This window comes from Miscanthus floridulus, chromosome 4 (assembly GCF_019320115.1).
Source record: "Miscanthus floridulus cultivar M001 chromosome 4, ASM1932011v1, whole genome shotgun sequence".
NCBI classification, from domain to species: Eukaryota; Viridiplantae; Streptophyta; class Magnoliopsida; order Poales; family Poaceae; genus Miscanthus; species Miscanthus floridulus.
In genome coordinates, this window is record NC_089583.1 from 17967574 (window position 1) to 17986441 (window position 18868).

General features: G+C 42.3%; 1 protein-coding gene and 1 pseudogene across 1 annotated transcript; one reads left to right on the forward strand and one right to left on the reverse strand.

The window, feature by feature from the left end:
- Window positions 1–3262: 3262 nt before the first annotated feature.
- LOC136551055 (uncharacterized) lies at window positions 3263–8057 on the reverse strand. The gene is made up of 8 exons (XM_066542649.1): window positions 7974–8057; window positions 5621–5749; window positions 5416–5502; window positions 5219–5284; window positions 4929–5132; window positions 4762–4824; window positions 4483–4660; window positions 3263–4381 (listed from the first exon to the last, which is right to left on the reverse strand). The coding sequence occupies exons 1-7, from the start codon at window positions 8013–8015 to the stop codon at window positions 4499–4501; spliced, it is 753 nt and encodes a 250-aa protein (XP_066398746.1). The 5' UTR covers window positions 8016–8057; the 3' UTR covers window positions 3263–4381; window positions 4483–4498.
- A 4831-nt stretch (window positions 8058–12888) lies between these two features.
- Window positions 12889–15126, forward strand: LOC136551056 (uncharacterized; annotated as a pseudogene).
- Window positions 15127–18868: the final 3742 nt, after the last annotated feature.

Here is an 18868-nt window from a genome sequence, read left to right on the forward strand (position 1 = left end):
GTTTGTTATCTCAGTAGGTTTCTCTTGTTTTTCAGAGTTATGAGGTGATGGAAATCGGAGAGTGTACCATGGTTATAGTCCACCTCTATGCTTCAACAAGTCAAAGAGTTATCCTGAATGGAAGGTGAATGCTGCTGCCGGGTTTTTGGAAGCCGTAGAGTTTGTTGATTCTGTAACGTTTTGTTGTATTCATGATCAGGCTCTAGGCGGTGCTGGTGCTGTGGCACAGCTGGTTGTTGATACCTCACTTTCAGTTAAGGTAAGCCTGTGATTTTTCACAGATTGTTAGTTGTATCTCATAAGTTCTTTCCTTACTACCTAAGGTACTATAACAATAGGCATCTGTAAGTACGAAATACTTGGTAAATTTAAGTATCACTAGCAAAGCCCTAAGCGCTCTCACCATTGTCCGAAGGCAAGAATAATATGCTGGAGGGGCTTCATAAGATTGTTAAGTCATCACTCCTGCATTTTAGAGGCAAGTGGGTGGGTGTTGGTGTCTCTGTATATGTTATGTCAAAGCTCATGAGAGTGAGATTTGTGAAAGTAGCTCGAGATCCAAGTGGGGTAGTTTCTTCCCTCACCTTCCAAGTTTTAGAGGCAAGAACTGTTCTGTGTCATTGAAGAGAAGCTCAATTGTCTAAAAATGCAGGTCTTCTAAAAATGCAGATCCTGCTTTGGATCAGACTGGTTATTAGATATGCCTTTATTGCACTTTTATTAGGAGTAAATTTCAAATTTGAAATGCTGCAATTACATAATTTGGCATGTGCAATTTATGTTCTTGTTAACTTTTACTTTCAAGCATGCAATTGTTCTTTGCTTTAGGAATTGTTTTTTTAGAAATTGTGAATATTAGTGTTTTGCTTACAAAAGATTACCATGTTGTGGGTTGTTTGCAGTCCCTTATCTGAATCTAGTCTCAAACGACTGAATTTGTTGTGGACATTTCTGCGTTTGCCTTGGTCTGGGCAAATAGTTGTAGGAAAACAAGACTTCTTCAATTTTTTCATCATCGTATTTCTTGCAAGGGTAGGGCGGTAGGTCATGTTTGTTGTAGAGTCATTTTGTCAGTGCTTATATGCACCAGCTGAAAACAAGCTGAACACATTTTGGAGCATCTACATTTCTCAACTAGTAAAGCTAGCTCAGATACTCTTTTGCTTCAAAATTTGTGTAGCTTTCCTTACTGAAGAAGATAATAGGGCATTAAAAAACTGTTAGCTCTTTAAGCTTCTAGATTGACAGTACACAATCCAGTGTTGTTTCTTTAGTAAGTGTTGTGCACTTATTGTCAGATTGCATCTTTGTTCAGTCATTTTGGGCATGGTTTGTACAGCAGTATGGCAGCAGTTTTGCTCTTATTCAGGTGAGCAGCGACAGTAGCTAGGACTCTATGATAATTAAAACATTGGCACCATTTATCATTCCTCTAAAATTGATTAACATATGAAACATTCAACAAAAGTTGTAGGGCAGTAGTCTGTTCCAGCATACTGAGATACACGTAATTGTAGATCTGAATAGAAGATACTAGTGAATTTATACAAATTGCTCTATTACTAATGAATTACATAAGTTAATTGGCCTAATGACATTGCAGCTATTAGTCCATCCCTTGTCTCTCTCAGTTGCTAACCCTTCCCTTCTTAGCTTTCCTTGCTCGACTTTTGCACTGCTACTGTTGGTTGTCAACATCTCCTACACCATAATATGAACAACATTAGATCAATATACATATGTTACTACTCACATGTGTTCATGTTTTGCGAATATTTACTTTTTGCCTATGTTTCTCTGTGTTACCTGATTTCCTTTTCTTGGTTTTTGAAGGTTTTGGCACTGGAGCAAGGTGCCTATTTTTGCACGTCTTGATGTTATGGCCTTCTCCCCGACAGTGTGTACAGGTATAATTGCTTTGTGGTTTGCTTCTGATGTCCTCAGCTATCCCTATCTGCCTAGTGACTTTTTTGGGCCTTCCTATTTTTTGAGCATTATTTGGATCTTGTAGATGGATTCTACGACTTTGTTGAGTTGATTGTGTCTGAGGCATGCTGTCTGCATTTTTAGTAGCTTGCGAAACCTTTGTACCACTTTGATGGGCAGGTTGTGTTTGAGGCAGCCTTACTTCATCTGTTGGTTCATTGAGGTGTCTTTGCATTCTTTCTGCTTCATCTAGAACATAGTTGAATGTATCCATAGTTCTTGATCCATCTAAAGCAATATTGCTCAATTTGTATGACGATATGTTGTCTCAATGGCCTGCTCTTCTCAATGTCAATCTGTGGTATAGTATTTTGCCTTCTGATTTCTTTCCTGTCCTTGTTTCTCCATCTTTGAATGAAATACTTCTCATCTAGCTGAGTTATGTTCAGATTTGTTAGCACCTTTATGATATGGCAGCATATTATGCCATCTTTTTCAAATTTGCAACATAGACAGCTGTAGAGTTTCTTTGGCAAGTACAATGTGACCATGTACCTTCTTGTTCTGAACTCAAACTTCCTATGGTCCTCAGATTTCAACACTGCATAAACCTTGTCTTTCTGGACTTCCTCAGCCACATACTTTGTTGACAATGTGATCTCATTTTGGAACTTGAAGAATATGCTTCTGTTGTACAGCCTTATAGCCTGCTTCTCAAACTCATATGATGTACTCAACCAAGGCCTTGATCTGGTTTGAAAGTCTTGTTCATCTTGACTCTTTTTTGTTGTATTTGAGATTCTTTGAAACTCATTCATAAATCTCATGATGCTATACCTTGGCCCGACATCCAATTTAAATAGTGCATTTGTGCCTTCACTCCTTGCTGTAGAGTTGATGAAAGGGAAGAAATGGTGCTTGAAGTAACATGGAACAAAATTTCTCCTATTTAACCACATCTCACTTAGGTATTTGAAGCCACTGACATCATATGTTTCTGGCAATTTCTTGTACAAGTACTCAAACTTTGGTTCTGTGAGCGAGTACCTAAGGATGTCAAATAGGTCAGCATGCAGATTCTTATTCTTCTCAGTTGAAAATACTCTTCCACCTTTCTCTTGTGCTTTCTTCACAATGTGGAAGAAGCAGTTGCGATGAACAGTGTCTGGTAGTATCTTTTTGATGGCAGCCTTCATTGCTAGGTCTTGATCTGTGATTATAGTTTTAGGGTGCTTGCCTCCCATACAAATCAGCATAGTCTCAAAGAGCCACTCAAAAGTTTCTGTTGTTTCATCCATGATGAATGCGCAGCCGAACAGGCTATTGTCCCCATGACATGTAATGCCAACAATTGGTGCGAACTTGAGTGAGTACTTGTTAGTGTTGTAGGTCATATCGAAACTGATGCAATCACCAAACTCATCATAGTATCTCCTACTTGTTCCATTTGACTAAAAAATGTTTTTCACTTTGTTGTTTTCGTCTATGGAAAACTTGTAGAAAAACATAGGGTCTTCGGCCTGCTTCTTTGAGAACCACTCATACAGTTGCTGCATGTCATTGTCTGTTGTTTCCTTGTTTAACTTTGTCTTCTCATTGCTGATATGCTTCTTATTGTATGGAGTGTCAGCCCCTCCTCTTAAATAAGATAGGACTGCCATAATCTTCCAATCTGGTAGGTTCACTTTGTTGAATGTTGCAATAAGTTCCTTCTCCATTTCAGTCATCCTGATCTGTGAAAATAGTTTGTTCTTTTGATTCTTGCCTGCAAACGCATGATTATGCCCCAGATTTAACCTAGTCACTGTCCATTCTCCATTCTGTAGTGTCACAATGAGTTCAGCGGGGTACTGGGTCGGTACAAGTGTACTTGTTTTTCTTTTCTTTGCCACCGGATTAGGTGTTGGAGGTGTACCACAAATCTTATTTTTGTTCTTCCTTGCGCTTTGCACTCCTAAAGTAGCAGAGCTATTATCCCCATTTCCTCCACCAGACATGTTGCATTTCAGTGTGACTCTTGTTACCTGGTCATAGTTGGGATCTTTTTGTCTTTGCAATTGTATGTGTGGCTTCTGAGTAATGAAAACCCCACAACATATGCATAGTCGTTATAGAATTTGTACACTTCATCTGATGTTTTGAACTTCATGTTTATCCGAGGAACGTGCCTGCTATCTTCTTCCTGAGACAAATGCTCAGCTGCCATAATACTTTCACTTTTAGCCTGAATTGCCCTGAGCTCTTCGTCATCTTGTTCATCTGTAGCCTCTACATGTTGTTCACCCTTAGCATTTTGTTCCCCTTCTCTGCCTTCTTCTTGTTCTTGTTGTTCCACCATGTTTTCGTCATTGGCAAACTCTGGTACTGCTACTGACTCTTCGTTTTGCAGGCCTTCTGGATGGTCTTGTGCTGGCTCAGGCTTCGAGATTCTGCTAGTACTGCTGTACATCTGGTTCTGTTTTCACAGGTAAGGAAAAATTTGTACTGTTACACATTTCATCATGTATTGCACCAAACTAAGTTACCTAACTGTACATGTAGAGAACAAGTAAATACCTCTAGTGGAAATGGCTCATTGAGCAAGTCTATAAGTTCCAGTCATTGGAGCTGACAAAAAATCACCATAATTTTGAGTTGAAGATTTAGCTTCAGCTATGACTTGTGCGATAAGGCTTCTGTAGCTTGTACCGCCCTGTGACAGCACATAGCTTGTTCCTCCCTGTGATGTGATGACCTGCAAATATTGGCATTCATAAAGACAATGGAATCTTGGATATGTTGTTAGTATCGAGTTATTTAAAAAAAAAAATGCATTGTGAGCTTTAGGAATCTCACTTCTTGTCTCTGCATTTCTTGTTGTACATAGCTGTTGTAGTTCACTGAACTTGTTGAGTTCTCCTGTTACAGCATGGTGTCAGTCAAATGCCAAGGATACAAACATTAATTCAAATTGCTGGGATCACAGATTGAAGATAGACAAAGTAAGTTGATTTCATTTTTACCTCATGAGTTTTGCTGGCATTTTCAATGTTTGACTCAAATCTATAGAAGCTCTCAGGATTGAATTCCAAATCATTTTTGGAAGCACTCTGCATTTCATGTTCTTGTTGATAGCTGTTGTAGGTGAGTGGTGGTGCTGAAGTCTCCTGTTGAAATGTGTAATTAGAGTTCTGAGGATTCAGTTCCAAACCCCCTTCGTACACACCCTGCATTTGAAACATGTGAGCATGTTTGGTTCATTTGAAATTATGGTTGTTTGATAATCTGAAAATTATGAACTTTGGAAACTCACGTTCATTTGGATTGCTTGTTTCTCTTGTGCATAGGAGTTGTAGTCCACTGTTCCTATTGAACTACCCTGTCCATTAGAAACAAACACGTTTAACTGAAATATTTGACTGATTTGCAGTTTGGAATAGTGTAAATTGCTTGTTTGTAGTACTGCAACTGTTCATTTGTGAATATGCAATAACTGGGATTTTAATTTACCTCATGAGTATAACTGGGGTTTACAATATTTGACTCAAACTTGTAGTAGCATTCAATATTGACTTGAAATTCTCTTGCCAAAGCACCCTATATATAAAAAGGTTAATAGATTAGTAAAGAAGTAACTAGTTTGTTTCAAAAATCAATGGCACAATGCAATAACAAAAAATATATCAAAGGTAAACAAGTTTCCTTTTTTACAAACCTGCTGACAGTCTATGTTTGCTGTTCTCTCTGATAATTGTGTAAGTTGTAGTCCATTGTCCTCACATCCAATACCCATTTCTCTTAAAAAATCTGCATCTTCTATTTCATGTTGTCCTTCCTTGTGAAGCTGCATAGACATAAAATAATGTGTTATTTTAAGTTGTAACAAGAAGTTCATTACATTGTAGCTAGTGGGTATTTAGAGGTCCGAAGATCGTGGCCCTGTCCCTGTTCCTCTCCCTCTATGGCTTCTTGGTTGATGCCTGAGTCTTTGTGGAAGTGTGTGTGTGATATTCTGTGAACCAATAAAATATTTGCTTGGGACTTAATATTAGGCCAGGGGCGAAATACTTGGCCCTGCAATTGTGTTGGCTTTCGACGTCAATTTCACACCTCTGTGCAGTTCTGAGTGGGTTGATTTCCATGTCTCACTCTCAACTCCTTGTTCTGTTACTGCAGATGCACGTGTGAGGTTAATTTCAATTCTGAATTCTAGTGGACGAGCTGCATTTCTTTTTGTCGAGGTGTGCAGTAAGATGGTTCAAGCTCATTGTTTTTTTGTAAACAACATGGCTTCCTCAGATCTTGTCGCACTACACATTAGGGATGGCTTTTATGTTGCCCCTAGTAAATGACTATCCTTGTTGTCCCAAGTAAATGACTATCCTTGCTGATTTGGTTTGCTTGGCTGCTATGTACTACTTGTGATGCAAGGAGGGGATGAGGCTAAGTGTCTGTCGAGTAATGGTAATGAGTTACTGAAACTGTCTAGGGATCAGTTTATAGTACAATTGCATCATATGTTTATAGTACAATTGCATCATATGCCTGGGGAGAGAGATTTTTGTCTATTGTCCTACTATAGAAAAAAATTTGTCTCTTGTCTATGTGCTTGTGCTGATATATCCCATCCTAGGTTTGTAATTTTGATGGCCTTGGGAGATTGTTCTTGTCTATTGTGTTTGTCCTTGTTTTGTTACATCCCATCTTGTCGATTGACTAACCAAATCTGACCACCACAAAGTATTGATTTTGTGGAGCGCCAGTACATGTGCAAAGGCCAAGTGTGGGGCTCTTCCACACAAGTAACATGTACAACAGCACAAAGCCAAGCTAGGGGTTGGTTCTCCCCAAATGCCTCTGTTGTGCTAGTATTTTCAAAAAAAAATTGACTTGCTATCTTTCTTGTTTCTATGGCATTTTCATATTTTTTTGAAAGCCCTGACCATGCTTTGTCTTAGGTTTCAGTTTGAGTTTATTTATGATCAATAGTTGTCCTAGAAGAACCATTTTTCGCACCAAAAGATCTGATTCAGCTTTATAACTCTCATAATGCTTTTTCTACAAGTGCAGTATTGACATCCATGTGCAAAGCTTGCTGTTGTTAAGGTGATGGCCAGGACAGGACTCTAGGTGATCAGGTAATTTCTTAGTTTCAGTTATAGATTTTCAGTATGAGTTTGTTTCCCTAGTTACAGCACACTCTTAGTTTGCATGGAGGTGTGTGAGAATGTTTTCATTCATAGTGACTTATGTCCCTGCAGCACACCACAGTCCATGTTCTTCTTATCCTTGACGCTTGATTCCTTATTGACTGAATTTTGTTCTCTCTGCTTGTGTCTCATAATTGTGTATTTGGTCTGCTACAGAGTGTAGAAGTAGTTATCTGATTATTGTACAGTCTGAATCGCTACTTGTTGAAACTCTGATTTGCAACTTACTGAAAGCTAGTGATGGCCAATCTTGTTTTATTGTTTGCATAAAGTCAGTTGTCTGTTTGATCTGTACAAATAAGATAAGGTGGAGTGTTGATTCACTCTGGATGTCTTAGATTACTTGATTCTTAACTTGTCAGTAGTGAATTGTCCAGTATGGGAAACAAAAAGATTGGATTATGGGTATGGATATTGACTTGTCCTTAAATTTCAGGGATGCTCCAACCTAGTTGACACTCAATTTAGTTGTTGCTTATTGCACCCAAAATGTCAATTTGTCCCATTGATTAAATCATGATTTGTGGCTTTTTTTCTACTACAATTGCATCAGTTCATAGTACAAATGCATTATCTGTCTGTCTAGGGATCTTGTAGTCAAAACAAAAAATTGTGGCAACCAGTCAAGTGAATTTTCTGTACCTTTGATTCCTACAGATCCTACATATTAGTTTTCACAACTACACCAACAAATCAACTGAGAAGATAGAAGGAATGGGGGCAGTAATGCTGGAGGTTCAGAGGTGGCCCTAGACATGAAGTTGAAGACTGATCGTACAGATCAACAAGCAGAGGACAGATCGCACAGATGCTACATATACAAGTGCTGTAGAAGAGGACAGATTTACAGATAAGTACCTTTTTCTTGCCCTGATCTTCTAATTGGTCCAGTTTCTTCATCTTTTCTCTCGGATGGTCAGTCTCTGTTTCTTCATGGTTTTCTGGATCTGCCATTCACCGATCTGTTCCTTTCTTGCAGCAGGGGGCAGCTATAGAAGACGACGAAGAGCAGGGGTAGCTTACGTCCTTCTTTCTTTTTTTTGGCCCAGTGTGTTTGGCTTATTGGGCCGATAACTATAATGTGGCCCAAAATGAGAACAGACTTGATTTACCGGTCCAAAATAACACAGACATCAGATACCGGGTTTCAGAGTTTGCACCCGTTTAGCTTTTGCGGGTCCGGTAGGTCGCTGGTTTGGTTTGTGGGTGCAATTCACGGACCCGTTTGAACACAGCCACAGAAACAGAGACAGAATGACAGTTGCATTCACACAGAAACAGATCTGGCCGTTGGATCTTCATCCAACGGTCCAGGACGTCGCCTGGGTTTTTTCAAAAAACCCAGACGACTGGATTTTAGCAAGTCTCTTTTTTATAAAACTTAGAGCAAGACCAATAAGCTTTATTTCGTCTGATTTTAGTTGTTTCAATAGTAGAGCTTGTTCGCTTGAGCTACTTTTAGCTTTTCTTAGCTTATTCACTCTTACATAATACTATTGAAACAACTAAAATCAGCCGAAATAAATTCAAGCGAATAAGTTCTTGGCTTATACCAAGCCATATCATGTTGAGACTAACTCAAGAGGCTACCTATATAATAATTAGTCTCTTCATAAATTCTAAAAATATTTTTTTATTGTGAGACCCAGCATTAGTAGTACCCGTCCTTGTGTGCTCATTCTTAAGATTCATCTCTGCTCACTTTATCTCATCCGCCAGCCGTTTTTTTTTTGAGAATGAGCAGGCGCTGGGCATCCATTGTCTAGGAGCGGGCGCCGTGATTCCACCATGGGAAAGCCAAGCGTAGCAAGAGACCAGTCGTAGCCCTGATAGCGGATAGATTGGGCGTAGGCGCGACGGCTGGCTGTAGCCTTGGTGCTAGCGAGGGTAGGCGCAGCGACTCTGTTCGCTTGAACTTATCAACCCAGTTTATCAATTATAGTATAATATTTTTCTCTCACAACAAAACAGCACCGGCTAACTTATCAGCCGCAGAAATCATCCACTCGCAAAGTCGCGGCGTGGGTAGGCTGGGCATTGGCCGCCGGTCAAAGCCCAAGTGTAGCCACGGGTCCACAATTCATGTGCGGAGGCGCCTAGCTTGGCGACAAGCAGTGGCACGCTCGGCGCTTGGTGTCTCGGTTTGCGAGTTGAGCTAGTTGACGACAGAATTTACTCTTTCTCCTCTTTTCTCTTTTCTCATTTCTCCACCTAGGACTAGGATTTTGCTAAGGTGGCTAAGCCAAGCTGACATGAATTATTGTACCTGTTCTTAGACGTTGTACATGTATCGTGCAGAATTCCTTGTGATTTAAACTTGCCAACACTCGTTAAAACAAAGAAAACAAAAAAAATCAAGAGAAAGTTTAAATATTTGGTTTGATTGATGGAGATGTCAATAACGGTTTGTTTTCTAGCAAATTGCAGCGGTGTTTAGATCCAAAAACTTTACATTCCAAAACTGTCACATCAAATGTCGTGGCACACGCATGGAGTATTAAATATATACCCAATAAAAAACTAATTACACAGTTTGCTTATAAACTGCGAGACGAACGTTTTGAGTCTAATTAGTACGTGATTAGACAATAAACTGCTACAGTAACACATGTGCTAATGATGGGTTAATTAGGCTTAATAAATTTGTCTAGTAGTTTACAAACGAAATCTATAATTTGTTTTGTAATTAATCCACGTTTAATACTTCAAATGTGTGCCGACATATCCGATGTGACACCCAAATCAAAAACTTTACGCCATCTAAACACATTACCTGTCAAAAACTTTACACCCTATCACATCGAATGTTGTGGCACACACATAGAGTATTAAATGTAGACAAAATAAAAACTTTTTTTTTTTGCCAACATGCAAAATAAAAAACTAATTGCACAGTTTACGTATAAATTGCGAGACGAACGTTTTGAGCCTAATTAGTCCGTGATTTGACACTAAAATGCTACAGTAATAAATATGCTAATAATGGATTAATTAGTCTTAATAAATTTATCTCACAGTTTACAGGCGAGTTGTGTAATTAGTTTTTTTATCTGAAAACCCCTTTCGACATCCTACAAAACATCCGATATAACATTTACAGCTTTACTTTTACGGATCTAAACAAAATTATTTTGCATCCTGAAAGTCTGTAAACATGTTGTACTTTATGACCTACAAGTACGGCACTGGTGCATGATCTATGCTCCTGTCATGTACGCGGAAGCACGCCACCTGACCTAGTATCTACACGCATCGTCCCATCCTTCGGGTAGCTAGCACTAGTAGAGAACAGACCTCGGGACCAGAGAGACCTTTAGTCCTGGTTGGTGGATCCAACCGGGACTAAAGGTCCCTGCCCAACGGCTCCTGCGCCAGGTCGTTGTGGCAGGGGACCTTTAGTCCCGGTTGGATACACCAACCGGGACTAAAGGTCGACCTTTACTCCCGGTTGGTGGATTCAACCGGGAGTAAAGCTCTTGTCCCGGCTGGTGGCGTGGCCCGTGGCTGAAAACATACCTTTAGTCCCGGTCGGATCTACCAACCGGGACTAAAGGTCCACCCTATATATACCGGCCGGCTTCTTCCTCCTCGAGCCCGCCCGAGAGCTCAGTGTTCTTGCTCTTCCATCCATTCTTCTTCGATTCTCCGTCGATTTCTTCGATTCCTCCGTCGATTCTTCGGTTCTAAAGGTTACCAACTTCAAACTCTCATGTTTCACCATTGTCTTATCTCATTTTGTTCACTATATATAATTATATATATATATATATATATATATATATATATATGATTCTTTATTGTGGTTTTTTTCATTTGTAAGCAATTTGAGCTCAAAATCACTTAAAGTTTGCATATTTACATTAAGGAAGGTTAAAGTAGCTATTAAAAACTAGTATTCACCGTTCATTTGTAGCATGCATAGCACACTTCATTGTTTAGAGATATAGAGAATTTTAGAGTTTTTTTAATTTTATTTGATTATAAAATGAGAAATTTATAGTGTATTAAAAAATGAGTATAGAGAGTAGATGGCAACTGCTTCCGGGTCCTTGGCCTCTCATGGGTTCCCAAAGCGACTTAGGCCGGGCCTCCCACTCATTGCATGCGGCAAGTGTTGTGATGAGACGAAGATTGTGATGGAGTACCGAGTGAAGAAGGAGGGTCCGAACAAGGGTCGCATTTTCTACAAGTGTCCGGATCGCAATGTGAGTTATTTTATCGTATTTAATGACTATGGTTAGTTTATACCTATTTTCATGATGGTTGTGATTAAAGTTCTAATTTATGTTTTAATTTCAGTGGGATGGCACCGGATGTTCAGGCTTCAACTGGGAGGAAGAATATGTTGAACTCGTGCAAAAATATCTTGCACAACAGGCAGATATGGTGGCTAATGATGCAGTGATCCAGCCAAAAAAGCCCAAAGATGTTGAACAAACGGGAGATCTGTTTGTTTTAGTTGAGATTGGTCGCGAAATCCTTGTTCTGCTGAAGTGCATTTTAGCTTTAGTGTTTATAGTGGTAGTTGGGATTGTCTACATTGTAGCGAGGCTTTCTTAAATTTATAGCTTTTGTGGTGGTATGCATGTTGTATAGTTAACTAATTATGTTCTAGGTTTTAATATGGTATTTATGTCATGTAATGCAGATGAGTCGGCATTGGATGTACAATGCTGATCGTCGCTCACAAGAGTTCATGGACGGCGTGCATTCTTTGTTACGTGCGGCCGAGGCAAACAAACGCGATGGTTTTATGTGCTGCCCATGTGCCGTATATAAGAATACGATGGAATATGCTAACTCAAAGACTCTTCATTCACACTTGTTCAAGTCGGGTTTCATGGCAAACTATATTTGTTGGACGAAGCACGGAGAAATCGGAGTTTTAATGGAAGAAGGTGAAGAAGAACAATGGGGCGATGATGACATTTTTGCTGAATATGGTGCCTTCAATGATACTGCAATGGGGGAAGCTGAAGAAGAGGTGGGGGCAAAGGAGAAACCCGCTGAAGAAGAGGTGGGGGCAGAGGAGGAGCCCGCTGACGATCTTGGTCAGGCCATTCGTGACGCACAAAGAGAATGCGAAAGTGAAAAGGAGAAGATCAAGTTCGACCGCATGCTAGAGGATCACAAGAAATTGCTATACCCAACTTGTGATGCGGGGCAGAAAAAGTTTGGTACCACATTGGAATTGCTGCAATGGAAGGCAAAGAATGGTGTATCTGACAAGGGATTCGCGGAGTTGCTAAAAATCCAAAAGAAGATGCTTCCAAAGGATAACGAATCGCCCAGCACTACATACGAAGCAAAACAGGTAGTCTGCCCTTTAGGATTAGAAATCCAGAAGATACATGCATGCCCTAATGACTGCATCCTCTACCATGGCACAGAGTACGAGAAGTTGGATGCATGCCCTGTATGTCACGTGTCACGGTATAAGATCAGGCGAGATGACCCTGGTGATGTTGAGGGCGAACGTCCCAAGAAGAAAATCCCTGCCAAGGTTATGTGGTATGCTCCTATAATACCACGCTTGAAATGTCTTTTTAGAAACAGAGACCATGCAAAGTTGTTGCGATGGCACAAAGAAGACCGTAAGGTAGACAATATGTTGAGACACCCTGCTGATGGGTCCCAGTGGAGAGCAATCGATAGAGAATTCCCCGAGTTTGCTAGTGACGCAAGAAACTTAAGGTTTGCTTTAAGTACGGATGGTATGAATCCTTTCGGGGAGCAGAGCAGTAGTCACAGCACTTGGCCTGTTACTCTATATATCTACAACCTTCCTCCCTGGTTATGCATGAAGCGTAAGTTTATTATGATGCCGGTGCTCATCCAAGGCCCAAAGCAACTTGGCAACGACATCGATGTGTACCTGAGGCCACTAGTTGAAGAACTTCTACTTTTGTGGAACAAGCCAGGTGTACGCGTGTGGGATGAGCACAAGCAGGAGCACTTTGACCTGCGAGCATTATTGTTCGTAACAATCAATGATTGGTCAGCTCTAAGTAATCTTTCAGGACAATCAAACAAGGGATATAATGCATGCACGCACTGTTTCGGTGACATGAAAGGTATATTCTTGAAAAAGTGTTGCAAGGTCGTGTACCTTGGGCATTGACGATTTCTTTCTGCAAATCACCCCGTAAGAAAGAAAGGCAAGCATTTTAAAGGTAAGGCAGACCACCAGACCAAGCCTCGCAACCGAACTGGTGAGGACGTCCTCGATATGGTCAATGATGTGAAAGCAATATTTGGAAAGGGACCTAGCAGCCAACCTATTTTGAAGGACGCCAATGGTCACGCACCCATGTGGAAGAAGAAGTCTATATTTTGGGAGCTACCCTATTGGCAAGTCCTAGAGGTCCGCAGCGCGATCGACGTGATGCACCTGACGAAGAATCTTTGTGTGAACCTACTAGGCTTCATGGACATGTATGGGAAGCCTAAGGACACAATTGAAGCATGACAGGACCTACAGTGTTTGAAAGAACGAGACAACCTGCATCCAGAGAAGACAGATGATGGACGCCAGTACTTAAGTCCTGCCAGCTACACTCTTAGCAAAGAAGAGAAGGACAGCTTGTTTGAATGCCTAGATAGCATTAAGGTACCGTCTGGATTCTCCTCGAATATAAAGGGTATAATAAATGTGCCAGAGAAGAAATTTGGACACTTAAAGTCCCATGACTGCCACGTGCTCATGACTCAATTGCTTTTAGTTGCATTAAGAGGAATTCTACCACCAAATGTACGTCTAGCCACCGTGAAGCTATGTGCATTCCTCAATGCAATTTCTTAGAAGGCAATCGATCCAACGGATCTAGCGAAACTACAGAATGATGTGGTTCAATGTCTTGTCAGCTTTGAGTTGGTGTTCCCTCCTTCCTTCTTTGATATCATGACACACCTCCTAGTTCATCTGGTCAAGGAGATTACTATTCTCGGTCCTGTGTTCCTACACAACATGTTCCCCTTTGAGAGGTTTATGGGAGTCCTGAAAAAATATGTTCATAACCGTGCTCAGCCAGAAGGATGCATCATCAAGGGCTACGGAACAGAGGAGGTCATTGAGTTCTGTGTTGACTTCATTCCCGATATTAACCCGATTGGTGTTCCTAAATCACGACACGAGGGGAGACTAAGTGGAAAGGGGACACTAGGGAAGAAAACATATATTGGTAAGGGTGATGATTATTTTAATAAAGCACACTACACAGTTCTACAGAACTCCACCTTGGTAGATCCGTATATCGAGACACACAAGAACCTCCTCCGATCTGAGTTCTCAGGGAAGTCTGAAGCATGGATTATGCGTCAGCACATGGAAACTTTCAGCGACTGGTTGCGAAAAGAATGTTAGGGTGATGAGAGTATTGATGAGGAGTTGTATTTGTTGGCTAGGCAGCCATCGTGGCATATCCTCACATACAAAGGGTACGAGATAAATGGGAATACATTTTACACAGTAGCACAAGATAAAAGGAGCACCAACCAAAACAGTGGTGTCCGCATAGATGCCACCGACCCTAGTGGGAACAAGCAAACATATTATGGCCGCATAGAGGAGATATGGGAACTGGACTATGCATCTCATTTTAAGGTACCTTTGTTCAAGTGCCAGTGGGTAAAGACGACTGGAGGCGGCGTAGTAGTCGACAACCAGTATGGAATGACAACAGTGGACCTCAACAATATTGGGTACAAAGGCGAACCGTTTGTCCTTGCGAAGGATGTGACTCAGGTGTTCTATGTCAAGGATATGTCTACAAAACCGAAGAGAGGGAAAAACGACAACCACCCAATCAATGATGAGCCAAAGCGCCACATAGTTCTTTCAGGAAAAAGAAACATCGTCGAAATCGAAGACAAGTCAGACATGTCAGAAGATTATGAAAAGGATGACCGAATTTCACCCTTCACAGTGAACAAAGACCCTAGCATCCAGCTAAACGATGAGGACACTCCATGGTTACGGCGCGATCATAACCAAGGGACATACGTCAAGAAGAAGTTCACTACTGTGCCCGCTTGATATATATATTGATGTTCAATAGTGTGTATTTGAGATATTATGTAATAATTGTGAATTTATGTTTGAATGTGGGGTTATGTCACGTTGAAACGATGTGAAAACAAATTTATGTTTGATGTTGGGATTATGTCGCGTTGAAATGATGTGAAAACAAATTTATGTTTGATGGTGGGATAATGTCACGTTCAAATGATGTGAAAACAAATTTCCAGTCAAAACACAAGAGTTTTTCTGAATTTAATTAAACATTATATTTTTGCATTATCGAAATAGTAATTTAAACACAATATTATGTTTTAAAACTTGTTAAAAAAATTAAAACTTTAGGTCACAGAATTTTGCTGTGTACAATAAAGCAAAATAGAATCTATATTTTTTTAAACATTTTTATGCCTTGTATTTAATTTTCTGTGCATTTAACAAACATTTTATCAATTGTATTTAATAAAGCAAAATAAAATCCAAATGAATTGGCGGGCAGTGAAACTGCATGTTTGTTGCCCGCCAAAACACCTTTAGTCCCGGCTGGTGGCGGCGCCCGGGACTAAAGGTATTTTCCTCTGCTCCCGCCCCAGCCCCTCAGGGACCTTCAGTCCCGGGCCCTGTGAACGCCCGGGACAAAAGGACCTTTAGTCCCGGCTGGTGGTTGAGCCCGGGACTACCCTTAGGGACCTTTAGTCCCGGGCCCTTTTAACGCCCAGGACTAAAGGACCTTTAGTCCCGGCTGGTGGTTGAGCCCGGGACTAAAGGTTCTCCACCTATATAAGCGCCCGCCCGGCCCCTCTTCTTCCTCCTCCCCACTGCCCTAAGTCTACCACCGCCGATGCCGACGCCGACGCCGCACCTCGCCCACACGCCACCTCGCCGACGCGGCCCACCTCGACGACACCGGCGCCCCTCCTCGACCTCGCGTCGGCCCCCGACCCCCACCGGCTCGGCCCACCGGCACCCCGACGCCGGTCCCCGACCCCCACCGCTCGGCCATCGGCGCCCCGACGGCCCTCCTCGACCTCGCGCCCACCGGCGCCCCTCCTCCACCTCGCACCGGCCCTCGACCCCCACCGGTTCGGCCCACCGGCGCCCCGACCCTACGCCACACCGACACGCCGCCCCAGATCGACGGCCGCACGCCACACCGACACGCCGCCCTGGATCGACGGCCCTACGCCGACCCTACGCCGCCGACCCTACGCCACCCCCACTGCCACTACGCAGCCGACCCTACGCCGACCCTCGACGCCGGCCATCACCGCCCCGACGCCCACCGAAGCTCACCGCCGAGCACACGGTATATGACTTGCATTGTGTGTATGGTATATGACTTGTGTGTATGCAGTGTATGTTGTAACTGCGGAGCAACGCCGCCCCGTTGTTGTATATGCGGAGCAACGCCGCCCCATTGTTGTATATGCGGAGCAACACCGCCCTGTTGTTGTATATGTGGAGCAACGCTGCCCCGTTGTGTTGTATATGCATAGCAACGTACGCCGCGATTCGTCCTAGCGAGAACGTCGATTCGCCCTAGCGAGAACGACGATTCGCCCTAGCGAGAAGGGCGAATTCGCCCTAGCGAGAACGATGATTCGCCCTAGCGAGAAGGGCGAATTCGCCCTAGCGAGAACGACGAATTCGCCCTAGCGAGAACGACGATTCGCCCTTCTCGCTAGGGCGAATCGTCGTTCTCGCTAGGGCGAATTCGTCGTTCTCGCTAGGGCGATTTTTCCTTCTCGCTAGGGCGAATTGTCGTTCTAGCTACGGCGAATCGTCGTTCTCGCTAGGGCGAATTGTCGTTCTCGCTAGGGCGAATTGTACATATATGACTTGTTTACATATATGAATTGTTTATATATATGACTTGTTTATATATGTGACTTAGATTTTGTTAAATTTGTTAGATATGGCTGCCCTAGGAGACAACATGGATGAAGAAATGATGAATATTATTGCTGGAGGTGATGCGCAGGATGTTGATGACGGAAGTCAATATCTAGCTCTTGAAAATGAGCAAGAAAATGTTTTGCAAGAAAATACAGGCGAGGTATATATATTATATGTGGAATATTGTATATATTTTTGTGTACAAAAGATATTTATTTATTATTTTTTTATATGTAGCCCTCTGGATCGGTGATCACAACGGCGAAGAGCAAAAATGTTCGAGGACCGAAGAAACCACTGGAGGGCCGGTACATAATATCAGAATTCAAGATCGAGACAGGCGAACCACTTGGTCCACATAAAAGGAAATTCGTGGAACACTGTGGGTACCTTGTAAGGGACAGAATTTCGATCAGTATCCGTGAATGGAAGAAAAAGATCAACGAGCCTGATGTTAGTTTTGTCCCTGATGTTGACAAGAATTTGCTCTGGAATGATATCCTTGCCCATTTCACGTTGGAAGCGGATGATTATGATGATATCAACGATGATGAATTGAAGGAGCTAGTTCGATCGTGGACTATGAAGAAGATGGCCACACAATTCCAGACTTGGAAGAAATACCTATACAACACATACATCAAGAAGAACGAAATGCCGAATTGGGTTACTGCTAAGGGCCCGTTCTCGAAATAGAGGGCCTATTGGAATGCTTTCGTACAGTACAAGACATCAGAAGAGGGTGAGGCACGGGTGAGAAGGAACCAAGAGAATGCCCGAAAAAAGGTATACCACCATGACATGGGATCAGGTGGCTACGATACTGCCATTTTGAAGTGGCAAAAAATGAAAGCGGACATTATTGCCAAGGGGATCGAACCAGAATCAGCCAAGTGGCCCCTACGCTCGAAGAATTGGTTTTTCGGTCATGGGGGAAGACTCGACCCACAGACCGGTCGAGCAGTGTATGGGCCAAAACTCGAAACAGCAGCACGCCGATTGGCTTTTGCTATAGAAGCCAAAGAGATTGGTGCGTTCAAGCCCAATAGAGAGAAGGATGAGCTGACGTATGCCATCGGGACTGCTGAACACACTGGCCGAACCTGAGGCTTAGGACGCAACACTCCATGGGTTCATGGTTTTCCTGATGATAGGGAAACCTACCGAAGCCGCCAGAGAAGCAAGGAGGAGCAAGCAACGCGGGTGGCAGTGTTGGAGGAAATGGTGCTTGAAGCAAAGGAGCGAGAAAAAGCAATGGAAGCAAGAATGCAGGAAGAAATCAGAAAGCAAGTGCAGATAGCAATGAGTGCTCAGAGGCAGGCATCAGAGCCAGGAATGAATGTTAATATTAGCCCCCCTGGTCAGTTGAAAAGCAGCTGCGCTTCCACTGAGCTGCCAAAGCAAGATGACGCAGCGCTGCGCTTCCCCGTGGATGATGTCACTATTCCAATAACATCAATTGAGCTACATGTTCCAAGGGGGAATGACACAATCAAGGTCGCTGTCGGCGTTTTTACTCCTCCAGACCCTACCAAGACACCAAGAATCCATGGGGCACCAATACAACCTGGATTTGCTAGGGTTGCAGTGGACCAAGTGAGCAAAGGTTATGAGGATCTAGTTCTTGACATTCCTGGAGGTGATGGAGAGAAGACTCTAGGAGAAGCAGAGAAGGCATATATACTATGGCGCAAGCGCAACATCATTATCCCTGGGGCGTCTGCTCCACCGCCAGCAGACATTAGGTGCGGACAAAAGTTAACAAAACATTTTTTTGATAATTTTCTATGGGCATGACTAATAATAAGCATTTACTTATATCTCATTATTTTTTGTACTC

What these genes read in the sequence shown, in the direction of transcription:
- LOC136551055 (XM_066542649.1), bottom strand. Translation starts at nt 8,015, where the DNA reads ATGAAGAAACTGGACCAATTAGAAGATCAGGGCAAGAAAAAG. An exon ending in CAAACATAGACTGTCAGCAG is followed by an intron (nt 5,503 to 5,620) that starts GTTTGTAAAAAA and finishes TTTTATATATAG; the next exon opens with GGTGCTTTGGCAAGAGAATT. An exon ending in ATGCCAGCAAAACTCATGAG is followed by an intron (nt 4,825 to 4,928) that starts GTAAAAATGAAA and finishes ATGCTGTAACAG; the next exon opens with GAGAACTCAACAAGTTCAGT.